Below are 18,311 nucleotides of genomic sequence, written 5' to 3'. Positions count from 1 at the left end.
GACTGAAGTCCTCCCATATATATCAGGATCTTCATGCAACAAGTCTACACAAAGCGTACCCTGGCAAATGCTTGTAACATCATGGATGCTACAGTTCTATACTAAAATTAGATTCAGTAACCAGAAAATCCAAATGCCTCAAGGGATTACATTAGCTAAATTAGCATAAATCTGCTTATTTGCATGCTTCATACAACAGGCCAATTGTCAAGTCAGGACAAGCATTGTTTACAGAATCTGGAATTATTATTATGCAAGGAATTGAGAAAGGAGGATCATCACCTGTGGAAAAATGCAAAAAGGGAGGAATAGCAACCACTAAATAAATTTGTGACCCTTGCTGTTTGCCAAAACAAATATGCACCTAAAGGTGTATTAGATGACTGTATTAGATACAGTCTCAAGCTGGAATTATCCCTGGGTGTTCAGGGGTTGATCCCAAAGCTGTGTATATCCTGCCATTCTGCAGGAGTCCAGAAAAAAACCCATAATGTTTTCTTAGTCACTGAATTTAGTTTCCTGATTAAAAGAAAAAAGAAACCAGGAGGACAGAAAAAGGTTTCTAGCCTTTTCGGATGTGAAGAAAATGCTTGAAAATGCAGAGTTAAAATCTCAGAAGCCATAAAGGAGACTGAATTTCCTATGTTTGGGGGCAGGGATTTCAGTGCCTTACATAGTTTCTTGCCCTGCCCTGTGGCTAGCAAAACCAGACTAAATTAGCAGATTAGCAAAAACAAGCATGCATCCATGAAAGAATTTCCATGGCTTTCATTCTTCCTCTAAAATAGTTGCTGCAGAAGGGAAGGGAAAACTTAGATTCCCTTTGCCCCCCAGGCAACTATTAAGAGGGAAGGATTCAGATTTAGGTGCAATGTCTCAGAGCTTCCTCCTTCTGTATTGCAACTGCTTCCGAGATGAAGAACAAGACCTGGGCTATAGGGATTATGTGCTGCCCTGTGCTGGGAGCGATATTCCCCAACAACAGAGGAAACATGCATGCACTACCCATGGCCAAAGGCAGTTTGGGGAGAAAGCAGAGGAGCATTTGACATCCTTTCCGTCCCAAATCCCCCCCCCGGCTTCCTGCCCCTACTGCATCTGCAAGCAGAAGGCTACTTTCCTGAGTGATCAGCAGGATTACAAAAAAAAAGAAAAATTATGCAAATTTACTTAATTTTGCATTTAAGTCATACAATTCAGCTTTCCTTGGAGCAGAATTCAAATTGCTTGGGTGCATACTTTTAGTGTGTTCAGTATGGAAAGGACACATAAGCACATTGTGTCCTGGTTAACAGTCGTTTTAACTATCTAAATGAAAGGTGGGTTAGAAATATTTTAATAAAGAATATTCCAGGAACCAATGCCTGGACCTCTCTTACCTTTCTTTTTAATCATGGCTTCCAGCATTTTGTCCTCTTCTTCTTCCCTGGTAAAACAAGGAGAAGGAATAGTAAGATTCGGTCTTTGCCAGAACAGTTGAAGTGAAGCTTCTAAAAAGATGTCATTATGCCATAGAACACAAGAAGCTGCTCTTCTTCCAATCCTGCCCAGCCACTAGTTTCTATGCTGGGGGATAGGGCTCTATGGCCCTCCCCTAGAAGCTGTTGGGCTCCAACTCCCATCAGTCCCAGCCACCATGGCCAATGGTCAGGGATGATGGGAGCTGCAGTCCAGAAACAACTGACAGGCCACAGGTTCACCATCCTTGGCCCAAGTAGGAAAGCCATTCTTTCAGATCCCAAATGCACCACATCTTTGGGCAAGCTCCTAGCACCAGCTCCCTTGGACATAGCTCTTGTGTCTTGTCTAGGGAAGATGTTCACTATAAAAATGGCATTTGGGGCCATGCAACTACAGCCATCTTTATAGTCACCCCAGCCCTACTATTTAGAAGTAGGCAGGCCATTTCCAACCACTTCCCCTTCTGCTACCTTTGCCGGTCCTCATCCAAGCAATTGACAATGGCGTTCCGCTGCTCAATAATGGTCACCAGTTCTTGCATCAGCACCTTCTCCCTCACACGGTCCTCATCTGTCCAGTCTTTCTCTATCCGCCAAGAAAGAGAGAGGTGAGTAGGCGGTTATTTATTTACTAGGTGTTTGTACTTATAAGCCCACCTTCCTTGAAACGGTCCAGGAGCGGATTACAAAAAAAGGTGACAATTAAACAAGTACAGTTTACGTTAAAATCATAAAATGAAAGCACAAGAACACCCAACAGCAAAACATCAGCGCAGAATAGCAGCAAAGAGCAATGCAGGAGTTATGTGGTGGAACTTCCTAGGGTTAGACGGTCGCACTTCTGCTCTGCGAAGGATTACATGACAAGTAATCGTGCTCCTCCTTTTAACACGAACAGTGCTAAAGTCTGAGCAAAGTTCTGGCTTTTTAGCCTAGAATGTGCCACCCAAAGGATAAAAGCTGGCCCTTATGAAGGGGCACAACCTGTGGGATTGTGTGGGACAGAGTGTGTCAGTTCCAGATAAAATGGATGAGAAAATCTGTGTCCTTCAGAAGTTGCTGGACTACAACCCACACTGTCCATGACGGGGTGTTGGCTAGGACAGAGAGGAGTTGTAGCTCAGCAACCTCTGGAGGGACCCAGGTTAGCTACTCCTGAGTCAAAGGGGTCTCAGGTAGTAGAGTTAAGGAAAACCTCTGTCTGTGTCCCCAGAGAGCCACTGCCCTTCAGAGTACACAGAACTAGACTGGGCAAAGCAATGTGTAAGGCAGTGACTCAGAACAAGACTGCTCCATGTTCCTTTCTTGCCTGTGAGGCTGAACATCTTCCAAGTTCTCCTCACAAAGGGTCAATTGTGGCTCAAGAAACACTGGGTTTTGCTCACTATGTTCTTCCCCATACCTCTCTACAGATCATCCGTGTCTTGAGCCTGTTTCGAGAGCTTCCCTCTTGTTGGACTTTCATGAACTAACTAGGGCAGGAAATGCCATCGACTGAAGGCTGGCAGTAGGGAAAGAACCTCTCGTTTTATTGAACAGTGCTCTCTGCTGGCAGTAAACGTGCGCTGAGATAATATTCTGCTCTGGGTAGTATTCCGCCTACATGTCGAAACTCTGAAATCCTTCAATCTCAGCAAGCCTTAGAATAGCCCTGTAAGGTAGGCTGCTATTATTCTGTTCATACTGCAGATGAGATTGAATCTATGAATCTGGGAATCTATGGCTTGCCAAATGCCACCTAATGCGCCCATGGCAGAGGAAAGGTTCAAACTAGGGAGTTCTCCTCTTAGCTGACACAGTAATATCAGTTGTCTAAACGAGCAACACTCAGGCCATAGTGGAAGAACAGTTCCTAGGCCCCAGGTATTAGGCAGTTTCCTAGCCTGCCATTCCATCAGCCTGAAGCATACGGGAGAAAGGACCGCTCCATCAGCTCCACTGAAAAGCCGTCTCCAGCAGGCTTTCCTTCTCCCTCAAATGCCATCTTGCCATTGTGTCATACTGCAGCAGAGCCAAGGGAAAGGAAGCAGGACCACTTTACTGACTCTGATGAAAAATCAGAAACTTTTGGCTATTTCTCTCCTTGAGCAGTTTCTCTTCCAACTAGTCAAAAGAACTCCATATCTAAGAACTAGTTTCTGAGTTTCGTTTACTTCCTCCTCCTGCCCAATCCTTTTTCCCTTTGTGTTGTGTCTTTCAAATTTTAAACCTAGGGACAGGGGTGTTTGTGGAATGCTCTCCCTAGTGAGGTGTGTCTGTCTCCTTCATTACTGACTTTCAGGAGAACTCTAAAAACATTCCTGTTTCTCCAGGCATTTGATGGCTGAAAGACACTGCTCTTGGCAACCCTGAGGTCACCGACTGAAATAATGTCTTTAGCTGGTTTTTAGAATGCGTTTAACATGCTTGTAACTGTTTTTGACTGTTTTTAGTTGTGATTTATCATGGCTGTTTCTGCAGTCCTAGACTTTTTCGGCAGGAAAGGTAGGATATAAATTGGATGAATGATTTATTGATTGCTATTCAATCTTTTTTTGGCTGAAGAGTAGGGTAAACAAACAAACAAACAAACAAACAAACGGGCATACACAATTTTAAGGATACTGAAGGAACTGTAAGCACCTTATGAAGAAACATACTTAGGCTAATGTTCAACGTGAGCAGCCTGGAGCACTGTCGATCCCAGCAAAGCCTGAGCACACCAGGGGAACAAGAAACAGCTCACATTGCCTGGCATGGTCTCCTCACGTAGGTCCTGTAACACTGTTCCTTTCAAATGCATCCAAAATCATTTTCAAGTCATTCTCAAATGCTACGGCAAATATTGCTTTTTAAAAAACTCGTATCACACTCTGAGAGACGTACCAGGTTTGTTGAGGAGGCATCGCAGCTCATACTCCACATCAGCCTGACGCTGCTCCAAGTTCTGCTGCTTAAAACTAAAAGGAAGGAAAAGAGGAGAGTTACATGCCAGGACCAAGATGTGAGAGCAGTGAGATGGGAATCTTCAGCAAGGCAAATTTGTTTTTTATTTTTAACAAAATTTGCATACACCGCTTAACTGGAAGTAAAACTTCGAAATGGTTTACAAAAGGCATAAAATATACATTAGAATTATTTATAAAGGTTAAAGTTTTTTTAAAAAAATAAAATATATATAAATAAAATCAGCTAGGCTAAAATGGCAGGTTAAAATGCCTGCCAGTTTTTACATGTTTGGGTAAAGTTTCTGGCAGGTGCTGAAAAGAGTACAGTAAAGGCGCCTGCCTGGTGTCAATAGGCAGGGAGTTCCAGAGTTTTGGTGGTGCCTCCCTGCAAGATCTACTTATTACAAATGCAGAACTAATATTATGTGGCATCTGTAATACTCCTTGCCATTATGGCATTCCCTATGCCGACTCAGATTCTTTCAGAAGGTTGGAAGATCCGCTCCTGGATGGGGAATCTGAGCCTCTCAAGATGCTGCTGGATGACAGTTCCCATCATTGCTGACCACTGGCCATGCTGGCTGGAGACAATGGGAGATGGAGCCCAACAACATATGGCGCCCCCTGAACCTCTGATCTACCTGTTTGGGGTGACCTTTGGCGCTTGGGATTGAGCCTGCAAAGAGCGGCACTTGCCCCCTAGAAAGTGTGTGGCCATTCATCAACCATGTGTACTTACATATAGATGAGTTCAGACTCCCGGCGCACCAGCATGTGCTTCTCATGGATGAGCTTGAACCAGTCGACCAGCAAGCCATCTTCAGGAATATCTGCTGGTCAAAGGGACGGAGGAAGGAAAAGAGCTGAGAAGGCCACATGGGTATGAAGCTACCTTATTGTCCTGGACTATCTCAGATAAGAAAGATGCATGTCTGACAGTTAACTCTTTGTTCGCTAGAGAAACACTTACAGCAGCTTCCATCGTGCTCTGGATACACATACTCACACACTTCTAGCCTCTACGCAGCTGTCCATAGGTCTGGGCCCTACGGAGAAGTTGCAGCAACAGTGGGGCCCCCTCCCATCCTCAGGCTTATCTGACGGGTGGCGTGCCCTCAATCTGAGACGACCTGCACAGAAGTCGTCACTGCTCTTCCCCTTTCAAGCCCCTCCTGCTCCCGGGCAACAGGCCGGGGGGATCGAGGAAGGTGGGGAATCTACTGACCTGTCCCTCGCCTGAACCGTCTCTTCTTCTGCCTTGAATTGCCCTGGCTCCTGCCTTGTGGGTGGCATGGCATCCCATAAATCACTGGTCCCTCTCCAGGGTCACTCCCCTGTCCCCTTGCTTCTGCCACACACTCTTCAGAGCCTGACACTGATACTGAATTAGACCATTGGTTCATCTACCTTGGCAGTGGCTCTCCAGGGTTTCAGACCAGGGGACTTTCTCAGCCCTACGTAGAAATGCCAGGGACTGAACCCAGATCTCTGCCACACACAGCATGTGCTCTACCACTGAGACCTTCCCTGAGATCTGCCCACCACAGAGGCAAAGGGATGAGGCAGCTACAGCAGCTCTTACTGTGAGTCCACATTAGCTTCAGGGCACCTGAAACCTAGAAATGCTATTTTTGAAGCAGAAGCACAACCAGGACACGCACAGAGGCATTTCCTCAATCACCTCCATCTCCGGACACAAATACCAAACATCCTGGAGGGTTGGCTTTTGTTTTTAAACCTGACCCATCTTTTCCAAGTTGTCAACGCTTAACCTCTTCCCTCCTTGCCTTTCCTCTGAACACAGAAACCCTTCTGCCTGAAAGTTCCCTAACCAAGTATTACATGGTATATATTTTAACAAACATGGATAATTCAGATACATAGAATATTTTTTAACATTCACCCCATGAATATACACAGTGGGATAAGCAAAGATGGGCAGGTGGTGTCCAAGCCATGGAAAAGCAAACTTGGCTGCTTTATATCAGGTGCGGGGAAACCTTTGGCCTTCCAGATGTTGCTGAACTACAACTCCCAGCAGCCCCAGCAAGCATGGCCAAAGATGATGCTCATATATCCTGCAACTCTTCCTGCCTTCTGCCTCGCCCTGCGCAGCCTCACAGGCAGCGATCCACCACCCTACCATTATTTTCCATGCTGCGAAGCTTCCTTTCCAGCTCAACCCCTCGATGCTCCAGCTCATCCAGCTGTTGCTCAATGCTGTCCATCTCACCATAGATGTCCTCCACTGGAACATACTGGTCTGACTGAACCTGTAAAAAGGCAAGGAACCAAGGATCATGCTTCCTGTCTCTAACAAGGCAGGCGTGGCTTTCTAGAAGATAACTACTGACTCCAGGGTGGGAGTAGGGAGATAAGAGTCATGGGGAATACATTTTTAAAAATATGTATCTGTGAATTAGGGCAAGATGTAGGGCAGAACCTGGCAGGGGTGTCCCACCCAAAATCCCTCCTAGCCTCCTTACCTAAAATTATCACTACTGAATGTTTTAGATGGTTTCCTACACAATCATGAGGGACAGAAACTTGTTTTGGCCGACATTCTTAAGGAGACAAATTCTGGAGTCCACAGAGTAAACATAAGGCACTGGTGGGGAACCTCCAGCCTGCAGGCCTAACTAAACATGTCCTGGCCCCACTTTGGCCTGTGCTGTCATTTCCCCAAGCCTTGCTCCAGCACCTGCCCCACACCTGACCCCAGATAACTGTTCCTCTGCAAGCGAGGCTTGCCTTCAGCACCTTTAAAGCCAGGTTTCAGGCTCAGCATTTAGAATCTGCCCCAGCAGCTTTTGTTACAGTGTAGCTTTCAGAGGAAGCCACAACCACTGCATACAAATGCCTCACACCAGCCCTTAGCTCTCAATCGGCCCGCTAGAAAGTATGCAATCCCTCTTCACAGGGGTGGTATTCAATTAAGTTTTACTCAGAGTAGAACCCACTGAAGTTAACAAACACGACTGAGTTAGCTCAGTTAATTTAAATACTCCTTTTGTGAGCGATTTGTGGGAATCTAAGTAGCATGGCAAACAAGGCAGAAGCCCCCAATCCTCATTACCTTCCGTTTAATTAGCGGGAAGCCATGTCCCGGAGCAGGAGGCCTCGCTGGCTTGGGTCCCTTTGGAGTTTTCTTAATGGAGGGGGAGGTGACAGGTGACGGCTTCCGGTTGAAGGGATTCTCTTTGCAGGATGACTGGGGACAAACACACCAAGCACAATATCAAAATATACCTCTTGGGCTGCACCACAATGGGATCCTGAACCTACCACTCCACCCTGGCACTTTTGAGGACCATATCTCTGGAGCAGGGACTCAGCTCTGGCGGGGGGGGGTAGTAGCCAGGCCTCTTTTGCAACAGACACAGGCCAGGGGCTCCCGATTCTGAGCAAGGGAAATGAGGCAGTGCACATGAGAAATCACAAATGCTGGGGACACTCCTGACAGCCATGCTCAGCAACTGAGGACAAGCCAGCCACAGTAAGACTGCCCTGCAGTTCAAGGGATCCTGGTGGAACAGGGAATTGCATGGTGGAGCAGTGGGTTTAACATTTCCCGGGGTAAAAGGGGGGCTGACACGAAACCCTGCAGCACTCTGTGGCTGGGGAGATTCGTGTCAGCCCCCTCCTCTGCAGCTCATGAGCCACAGGCAGCCTTCATTTCAAGCCCTCTGCATGTGATCAGTTTAGGCCTATGTTAATGGGAAGGGGGAGAGAATAGAGCAAAAAGCCAAAACTGATGGAGAGATAAAGCAGGGGTGGGGGAATCAGAAGCCCCGCAATCAGATCTGGCCCTAAGCTCCATTAAACACAGCCCTAACAGACTTTTCCCATGAGAGCAGCCTTTGTTGTGCATGCTATCTTTAAAGCAGCATTGACAGAGGATCTGAAACCCTGTGCAATACTTCATAACAGCAGCTTCTACCAGGTTAATTATTTGTAAGGCTGCAAAATAAGCAGTACATAACATAACCAGTGGGTGGTGCTAGAGGCGAGAGTGGAGAGCAGGCCAAGAAGTTGTCATGTCTCTGGGAATACAGTGGTGCCTTGGTTTACAACTATAATCTGTTCCGGAGGTCCGGGTGTAAACCAAAACAGGTTGTAACCCAAGGTGCGCTTTCGCCAGTGGGGCCTCCCCCCCAAAATTGGTTGTAATCCAAAAAAGGGTTGTAATCCAAAATAGGCAAACAGACACTTCCGGGTTTGACGTGGTTGTAATCCAAAACGGTTGTAATCCAAAGCGGTTGCAAACCAAGGTACCACTGTACGAAGACAGTGAAGCCCTAACTCTGGCTGGGACTTCCGGGCCAGATGCTTTGTTACACACACAAACATGAACATGCACACACGAAAACTTCTCAGTTCATTTCAGGGACCATTCAAAGTAACAGAGCAAGGCAAAAGGTCATTGCTTTTCAAAAACCTGCAGGGACGAAGGATGGGTCTCATGACCAGAACCTAGGAAAGCGAATCCAACTTACCTTTGGCTGTGCTTTGGGTGATGGAGAGCTCCTGTCAGCCGCACCACTCAGCTCCGAGGCCAAGAGGATAGGCGTGGGAATGGCCCCGGCCGAAGGCTTGGGGGAGGCACCCCCAGGGGAGGTTTTCAAGTTCCCAGATGAGGAGGTTTGGGCAGTCTGTGAATGTCCCCCTTGTGCCTCGCTGCCATCACCAGCCATATCACTGGAGGACGAAAAGGAGGAGTTGGCCGAGCTGCCAGGCAGGGCCGTGGAACACTCCTCCCCAGAGGAGGAGAGGCGGGGGAGCGGGGGGCCTGAGGAGGAGACGACGGAAGTGGCGGCCGGGACGTGGACTGCGGGCTCCGAGGAGCTCTTGGGCACAGAGGTCTCGTCCAAGTCGTCTGCGCCCTTGGCCAAACACTCAGATGCGATGCTCTCCAGGCTCAGGGCGGGCGAGGGGGTGGAGGAAGATGGCTCCGAGCGGGAGAGTCGGGAGATGGGGTGGTGAGCTGCAACAAGGGGAAAGTACAGGTGAGACGAAAGTGGGGGAACTCAGGCCCAAGCATGGCCCTTTAGGCCTCTCTGCCCAGCCCTCTGAACCCTTCCCATGCTACACCTCCCACTGGCCTTGCTTTGGCCCCCAATTTGCCTGCATGGAATGTGTCCTTGAACTCCAATATTGCCTCTTGATTGTCCATTTGGAGGACAGAGAACGATGTGTGTGCGCAAAACCTAGCCTACTGGTCCAACGGCAAAATTTACCTTTGCTGCCCCAGCCAATTTGGCCCCACCCACCACAAAGCACCGAGGAGTGAAAGCAGCACTTGGGAAGAAAAAAAGTTATAGCATGACAGAACACCTTTTTTCCAGACAGGCCCATTCAAAAGATGCGGAACCTGTGCATCTCTCCCCTTCAACATTGCTGGACTCCAACTCCCATCAGCCTCAGCCAGCATGGCTAGTGGTCAGGGATGATGGGAGCTAGAGTTCAACAAAGCCCTGAGGGCACCCCAGCCACAGCAAGCATAGCAGGTCCAGGGCTCAAACATCCAAGCCATGTCGGCGCAAGCCATGAGAGAGAGAGCTCATTCTTTTCCTTCCTGTCGGAAGGCAGGGTGGAGACTCACCAAGAGGGGATGCGTTGGGGGCCCTTGGAGCTGGCCGCTTCTTGGTCTTGGGGCTGCTGGTGGGGGTGATGCCGTACCAGGGATGAGCCACCTTGGAGGCGGGCTCGCCCTCACTCTGATCTTGCTTTGGCGTGCTCTGTTGTGTGATGACTCCCTCCTCTTCTTCCTCCTGCTGCTCCTCCTCATCATCCTCAAAGGGGTTATACGGCTTGGGCTCCTCCGGAGCGGGCCTGCCTTCCCTGCCTTGCACTTTCCCTTCTCCACCTTCATCCTCCTCCGAAACCCTCGAGGGGCTCTCCTTGCAACTACCTGGTGGGGGAGGCGGAGGGGCCGGCTTCTTCTTGGGCTCTCCCTGGACCAATGCAATCCAGGGAGGGTCTTTGGGCCGCGGGAATTCCCCAGTTCTGGCAGGAGAAAATATATGGGGTAAGGAAGGGGGAAGAGTACGAAATGGAAAAGAGGCTCCTTCCAAGCAGGGAGGGGCCCACCTGTCTGTCGCTCGAGAGAAAGCAAGACGCTCGGTCTCTGAAGCCCAAGGCTGCACATATTCTGCAAGCGTGCCACACAAGACCACAAGCTGATGCTGAACACAACATTCACTCCCCCCCCCCCGCAGAATCTTAATTTACTTCATAACCCTTTGCTTAAAAAAAAGAAAAAAGATAGACACATGTATATTTTGAAGGCTGAAAAGCAGAAAGCAGATTTTCTTGGTACTGAATCATGACTTTTGTTGTTATGTTTAGAATATACACAGCCCTGTTATTTTTTTCTCCAATCTTTCAGGCAGGAATACTGAGCAGCAGCTTTGTATTCTCAAGCTAAGAATAGTCTGATGCACTGAGAACAACCCTTTCCATCTGTGCTGGACTGGGAGACATCAAGTGACTCAGACATGACCCTGAGCCTTTCCATCTTCCCCTCTATGTGGTTGAAATTGCTAAGAGCTGCTTAAAGCATGATGAAGAGTCTTGTGACACCTTAAAAACTACCCGGTTTCTTAGCTTTGCTAGTCCTTAAAGGGGCCACAAGACTTTTTGCAACAGACTAACATAGCTACCCCTTGGAAATCAAGACATGCTGTTCTTCCTACACAGGGTTCACCTGCATGTATGATTTACTATCTAGTCAGCCTTCCCCAACTGGGTGCCCTCAATATGATTTTTAACTCCACCTCCCATCAGCCCCAGACCACACAGGAAGTGTTCAGGGATGGTGGGAGTTGCAGGCCAACAACATCTGGAGAGCACCAGGTTGGAGAAGTGTGGTCTACACAGTTGTTTGTTAACTTGCATTTTGACAAGAGATACACAGACTGAAGGGGGGGTGTTGCGGTCTGTATTGCTCTGCAAGGACCCAGGATTCTCTCTTCAATAGATTGGGGGGGGGTGTCACTACTTCAGAATAACAAGTTCTGAATGAGCCCCCATCCCTCACTTAAAACCTCCAATGAATGCCCATCCTGCAGCTCAATTTGCATGGATAGGGAAAAAGGAAACTGGAGGGAAGGTCGACATTTATCTTGCTGTCTGTGTGTGATTTGCAAGCGAAAGGGACATACCGCTCGGAGGACGTGGGTCTGCCTCTGGGCTTCGGAACAGGAGGACCGGGCTCAGGAGGCTTACCTAATCCAGAAATGAAGAACACAAGAAAGGGTGCAATATTAGGGGCTTTTGTATTTGGGGGGGGGGGAGGCAAGTAAGGGAGAACATGATAGATGTGTATACAATTATGCACAGTTTGGAGAAAGTGGATAGAGAAAGGATTTTTCTCCCTTTCTCGCAACAGTTTTCAAGCACTACTGAATTTGTTGGAAAATTCAGGACGACAGTTAATACTTCTTCACATAGCACACAGTTAAATCTATGGGATTCATTCCCACAAGACGTAGGGATAGCCAGCAAAATAGGTGCCTTTAATGGAGGCTTAGACAAAGTCATGGCAGATTGCCATAATGGCTAATAGCTCTATGTTTTTCCCCTGTACTGTCAGAGGCAATCTGCTGCTGAATAACAGCTGCTGGGAACCACAAGTGGGGAGACTGCTCTTGAGGTCTAGTTTTGCTTGCAGGCTTCCCATAGGCCTCTGGTTGGCAACTGTGAGAGCAGGATGCTGGACTAGATGGGCCTTTGGTCTGATCCAGCTGGGCTCTCCTGATGCTCTTAACATACCCATGTGTCTCATCTCCTAGCAAGGATGTCCAAATCCATTATGCTGGGATAACTTGTTTTTATAGCAAGGGATGAAAGCTCCCAACATGCAGCTGTGCAGCATCTTGCGAAACCTCAGAAACTAGGAAAGTGGCCAAATAAATCTTCTCTTGCCTTCTGGGAGCATGACTGCACAGCCACACAGCTCCTTTCCCTCCATCCTGGCTACGGCTCTCTGATCTATGCCCAAGGCACACCCAGCCTTGAATCTCCACGCCCTTCTTTCCATCCACTCCACTGGTCCTTACCAGATAATCGTGCTTGTGGAAGAAGAATGAAGTATCACACAAGGAGCGAACGCAGTCAATTCGTGGGCACAGAATCCAGGTTATCTGTCCCATCAGAAGGGTATGTTTCACAGGACAAAAGGGCTTTCGCCAAGCTGCCCACTGCTCCAACTGAAAGGTACCTCCAAAGGTTTTCTCATACAACTCCCTGCCAATTGTATTTATTTATGCAGAGAATTCTATACTGCCCCTTAACAAGAATGGCTGCAGTGCAGTTTACAAAAAAGAGAAAGCAGGGAATCTGCTCCTGCAACATCACGGGTGGGCCACCTACCAGAGATGTTGTAGCAGCAGGTTTCCTACCTCAGGAGTCAAACTAGATGGCCTTTGAGGTTCCTTCTGTGATTCTAAGATTCCAATCCACACAAGCTGCAAATGAGGGCTCCCATTTCAGTTTGGCTATTGCCACGGTGCTGCAGATGGGTTCTTCACTACTTCCCTCTGTGCACGCATTTCCTTACCATTGGCCAGTCCAGTGCCAGGCTCACTGGATCCCTCGCTTTGCACGTTGGCTCTGGGCTTCGGAACAGGCTGGGAGCTTGGCGGTGACAAGGCTGCTGCTGTGTCTGTGCTCTTCCTGGGGGCAGGCGTGGGCCGAGCCTCCTTGAGCTGCCCGTGTTGCATGAGCAGAGGTGGCTTTGCTGGCACAGGAGGTTTGGGGGGTGTTTGGGAGCAGGTTTCAGATCCAGGAGCAGGGGCGAGTGTTTCGTTCTTTGGCTGCGCAAGAGGCATCTCACTCTCCACTCCATCAGCTACCCTCTCCCCCGTTTTGCCTATCTCTTCCACTGTGGATGGGTGTTCCTCCAGTATTCCATTCTCTTCCTCTGCACCAGTGCTCACTATCCCAGCCTCTCCGCTTTCCCCCGCGTGCTGAAGATCTGGGCTTGGCCTGCGCTCCATCCTCCCGCTCAGACCCAACTTGCCACGATGCTGGGTGCACACAAATGTGCCCAGTTCAGGTCCAGGCTTGTAAGAACCAGGGAGGAGAGTGCTGGAGCATTCCTTACACCTGCCAGAGACACAAGCAAAGCCTGTCACCAAACACTGGAGATAGGCAAGAATTGCAGAGTTGTGATCACAGGCACCCTTAGAAGAACAAACTTCCGTTTATAGCTTCACTGAAGATGCCCTATGACACTCTAGGCTAAGTCACTTAGCTTCTATGTTTCTTGATTCCCCATTTGTCCACAAAGAAATTACAAATGATTTGCACTTCTAGCTCAGGCTATAAGGTTTTCGGAGCAGAGACTGGTGCTGTCTCTCTCACACAACTTAAACTCAAAAGCAGTTTTGCGCTGGATCTGTCTTCCCTTTTTGTGTGGGCAAATATGACACCATAAAGTTAATCAAGTACATTTTATTCCTCAGAGAAAAGACATACAGTACTAAGTAAAACAATCAAAGCTGGTTTGGAAAATATGCCTCTTTCCTGAGAAACAGACATGCCCCTCACTTTTTCTACACTACAGTCGTACGCCGGTAACACGGAAAGCAGGTCACACCTGGGAATGAGAGCGAGACTTATGAGCCTCATGGATTTAGTTGCAGAACATCACAGTAGAGTTCTATATTCCCACACTTGCCCATATTTTTGAAAAAAATGATATGACCTCATCATTTAACCTACAGTAGTGATGTGAAAAAGCCTTGAAGCCCCATCTGTTTCAGCTTTCTTTTTTCTTTTTAGGCTGCTGGGTTTTAGAGGACTGGGTTTTAATCTTCAGTTTATCTGGAGATTCTGGCTATTTTTATGCTGGGCTGTACATTGTTTAAAAGTCTGACTACTTTGTAGCTACTATTCACTGGCTGCTGTTGCAATCTGTGTTTTACCTGATGTCATATTTTTGGATTCATCTCTTAAGAGAGGACCTTGAGCTGTATCAAATGTGGCAGCTCCGATACTACAACAGACTTTTGTGTGTGCAATGTCCTCTCCAGCACCCCTTCGTACCATCAAAATCAGCTCTGGAGGTTTGGGGGGACCCTCAGGAGCAGATTCTGGGGGTGCGTGGGGAGAAGGACATGAAACAGAAGTCCTCCTATTGTACTGAAATGCAGCCTTAAAAAGAAAGCTTTTAAGTTAAATACTAATTAAAGGAGGACGTATCTGAAGAAGTGTACATCCACACAAAAGCTTATACCAAGAACAAACTTAGTTGGTCTCTAAGGTGCTGCTGGACAATTAGATAGATAAATAGATAGATAGATAGATAGATAGATAGATAGATAGATAGATAGATATAGATATAGGAGGACAATATCCTATATAGACAAATAGAGGACAACCATCAGCCAAGGAAAGCCCCTTCTGCCTGATTCTCAGAACAGTAGCAATTATGGGACCCACTCAAGTACAGAAGCTTTAGGTTGCTGCTTATTTCTTTCTTTTCGTAAGGAAGTTACTGACCTCATGGTAGCTGGCAAAAATATGCAGGCAGTATGTTCTCACAACTCAGAGAACAGAGATGATCTCTGTGGGCTTAGCATAATTAGAAGGCCATGCCTGGCAAAGAAGGATAAGGCTACAGGAGAGCAGGTGGCTCCACTTGGTCTTCAGTGAGGAGGAAGAGCTTACCTGAAGCACTGGCGGTGGTACAGCTTGCCATCAGCCAGGTAGCGTTGGACCAAGTGGACGTGTTGTTGGCAAGCTGCGCAAGTGCTGCTCAGGGTGGTTCGCTGGGACTGCTCTGCCAGGCCTGCAGCATCCTCATCCTGTGGCAACAGAAAGGCGGGGTAAGAATGCCTCCACAAACAAAGAGATTCAGACTTTCTTGGGACTGGCCTCAAGACGACTCTTGTCTAGCACAGCAGAGCCTCAAACCTGAAGAAAGATCTATTCAGGTACTAGGGTTGCTTACCAACTTAGGGCTCCACTGTGCTGCAAATTCCTGCCCCACCCAGTTCAAAGTATTAAGAAGCGACTTATCCAACATCCGCAGCCCAGATCTCAGCAAGATGCTCTGGCTCTCAGCCAGTCCTGGAATGAATGGAGCATGATGCTCTTTCCTATGATGACTGCCAAGGAGGAAGAGGGGAATCTTCCAATACCAGTTCAATAATGTAAAATTCTCAACAGCTCATGGGAACTACTAAATCTCTCAAGACCCTTGAAAGAGGCACATATATAGCATCCAGGTTACACTATTCTTTTCAGAATAGAAGCCGTATCTTGACTTTCCTTCTTCTTCAGAAATCCAGTTGTTACCTCCGATTGGTTTGCATTATTTGGCTTACTCTCAATTTGCAGATAACTGGTTTGTTTTCTGTAATCAGGAGTGGCCAACCAGAGGGGTACATGCCACATCCACACACACACCAAAGCAATTTTCTATGGACTCTGGTAGTAGCAACCCCCCCCCCAAACCTTCTGATTAAGTTATGCTAAAAGATCTGTCTACATTTTCACTTGTAAAGATGAAAGTTTCTGAGTTTCAGCAGAGAGGCATGCTATGCTCTCTTTTGGATTTTGAATGTATTGTTAAGCCTGAGCAAATGTGCTGCACAACTTTGCAGGATCTCCAATTCACTGTCACCTCCTTCTTCGCATGCATGTTTCCATTCCCCGGATGATTGCAGGCTTCTGTGTTATTGTTTGACATGATCATGTGGAACTGTTGGCAGTAGAAAGTGTTATACTGAGAAGTCATGGAAGAAGCCAGTACTTTGTCTTCATGCATTATTTCTGACTGGAGAAAGACAGGTGTTTATCATACAGCAACCCTGTCCAGAGGCAAGCTCTGTTTCACAGTCTCTATGTGCAACTAAATCCTAGTTTGAAATGTGTATGACAAGGTTTAACAGGTTTGCTATTTGCCCTGGGCAAAAATGTTGACCCCTGTCACAGGAAAAAAGGTTGTTTACAATAGAATTGTTTTTATCCCAAGGTGAAACAAGATATGTAGGGCTGATATCCTGTAAACACAGCAACCACTGATGTGAGCTAAGGGATAGTTATTTCAAAATACTCAATTATGTAAAAAATAAATAAAAGGCCCTCGGATATCAGGAATAACAGCAACTCTCTACACCAGACCTGCACAATTTACAACCCAAGTATTGTGGCATGCATGGTGCTCAAACACCCCTTTTTTGCAATCCCTGGCAGGTAGCATAAACATAAGGTTTAGCAAACCCTTACAAGAGAACCTCTAACCCTATAGATATGATTGGACTACAACTCCCACGATCCCTGACCATTGGCCATGCTGCTGGGGCTGATGGGAGTTGGAAGACTAACAATACCTAAAGGGCCACCCCTGCCTTTGTGGGCTGTTATTGGTGGCACAACAGCTGCATCCAACTTTGTGAGTAACACCTGCTCTATACACTGCATATACACTGCCTTCCTGAAATATACATATCTCTGTGCCAAGTGCATAAACAATATAAATCCTGCCACAGTAACCACAAAAGGAGACCCATAAATTCTTCAAAGCTGAAGAGGACAGAATGATCAGTCATACTTTTTGAATCGCTCACTTTTGGAAAGATTCGATTCAGAAACTGGAACCTGAAGCAGGTTAGAGACATCTGACCGATCAGAGGAGCAGGCTCAGTACCTTGGGGGCTGATGTGGTCTCGGAGGCAGGCACAGGTTTGTGTGCTGGCAGAGTAGGTGAGGAGGCAACTGCAGGGTGCTTCATAGGCGGGAGGACTCTGGCTGCAAAGACAGATGAGAAAAGAAAATAACCCAAAAAATAACCCAAAATAATAACCCAAAAAATAACCCAAAAAATAACCCAAAAAAGAAAATAACAGAACACCTCTAGTCATCACATACAGCTCCCAAGTTAAAACAGTACAACGCATCATCAGAGATCTACAACCTCTCCTGGACAATGACAGTTCTCTTTCTCAAGCTCTGGGAGGAAGACCTTTCATTGCCTACAGGCAGCCACCCAGTCTTAAACAACTCCTAACCCACAATAATACTACAACCAGACCTAACACGGACACTGGCACCAGAGCCTGCAATAAACCCAGATGCCAACTTTGCTGCCACATACACCCGGACAACACCATTACTGGCCCCAACAACATCACACATACCATCTCGGGACTATTTAATTGCTCATCGTCTAACATTGTGTATGCCATAAAATGCCAACAGTGTCCTTCAGCTCTCTATATTGGACAAACAGGCCAGACCTTACGCCAAAGAATAAACGGACATAAATCCGACATCAGGAACCACAAGACAGAAAAACCAGTAGGAGAACACTTCAATCTCCCAGGACATTCTATACAAGATCTCAAAGTAGCTGTTCTATTACAAAGGAATTTCAGAAATAGACTGGAAAGAGAAGCTGCTGAATTGCAACTTATCACCAAACTTAAAACTATGGAGAGACCTGGTTTGAACAAAGACATTGGATTCTTATCTCATTATACATGACAAAGCCATTTTTCACCTTCTCACCCCTTGCTTTTTCCTGTTAGACCTATTGCAGTCGTTAAGAGTCGTCAACAGGCTCATCGCAGCTATCTGCCAATCACCCATTCCCACCACCCTTCTGAGTAATACCCCTCCCCACCTTCTCACTATATAGAAAGGTCCGGTGACTTCTGTTTCAGTGTATCTGAAGAAGTGTGCATGCACACGAAAGCTCATACCTAGAACTAACTCAGTTGGTCTTTAAGGTGCTACTGGAAGGAATTTTTTTATTTTGTTTTGACCATGGCAGACCAACACGGCTACCTATCTGTAGATGAGAACCAATCCATGATGGTGGCTGCTGAGTAAGTAAAAGATAGAAGCCCTCTTCAGGTGCTCACCTGAAAGCATGTGGGCTAAAAGTGGGCAGGGGACAAGTACATGTACCCAA

The 18,311-nt window shown here is 47.1% G+C and overlaps 1 protein-coding gene across 2 annotated transcripts in view; it reads right to left on the bottom strand.

The window, feature by feature from the left end:
• Window positions 1-18,311, bottom strand: part of MICALL1 (MICAL like 1) — a 31,983-nt gene that overhangs the window by 2,022 nt on the left and 11,650 nt on the right. The window contains exons 4-15 of one of the 2 annotated variants that reach the window (XM_081878526.1): window positions 17,046-17,146; window positions 15,062-15,198; window positions 12,948-13,495; window positions 11,551-11,614; window positions 9,990-10,393; window positions 8,884-9,371; window positions 7,464-7,598; window positions 6,531-6,660; window positions 5,127-5,220; window positions 4,326-4,399; window positions 1,932-2,046; window positions 1,380-1,426 (exon numbers count right to left, since the gene is read on the bottom strand). In XM_081878526.1, the coding sequence (XP_081734652.1) occupies window positions 1,380-1,426; window positions 1,932-2,046; window positions 4,326-4,399; window positions 5,127-5,220; window positions 6,531-6,660; window positions 7,464-7,598; window positions 8,884-9,371; window positions 9,990-10,393; window positions 11,551-11,614; window positions 12,948-13,495; window positions 15,062-15,198; window positions 17,046-17,146 (2,337 nt within the window). The remainder of the gene's footprint in view (window positions 1-1,379; window positions 1,427-1,931; window positions 2,047-4,325; window positions 4,400-5,126; window positions 5,221-6,530; window positions 6,661-7,463; window positions 7,599-8,883; window positions 9,372-9,989; window positions 10,394-11,550; window positions 11,615-12,947; window positions 13,496-15,061; window positions 15,199-17,045; window positions 17,147-18,311) is intronic. The other variant, XM_081878527.1, reaches the window with a different exon arrangement.

This window comes from Podarcis erhardii (assembly GCF_964252035.2).
Source record: "Podarcis erhardii genome assembly, chromosome: 10".
Taxonomy (NCBI): Eukaryota; Metazoa; Chordata; class Lepidosauria; order Squamata; family Lacertidae; genus Podarcis; species Podarcis erhardii.
This window is presented reverse-complemented; position numbering and strand designations above follow the sequence as displayed.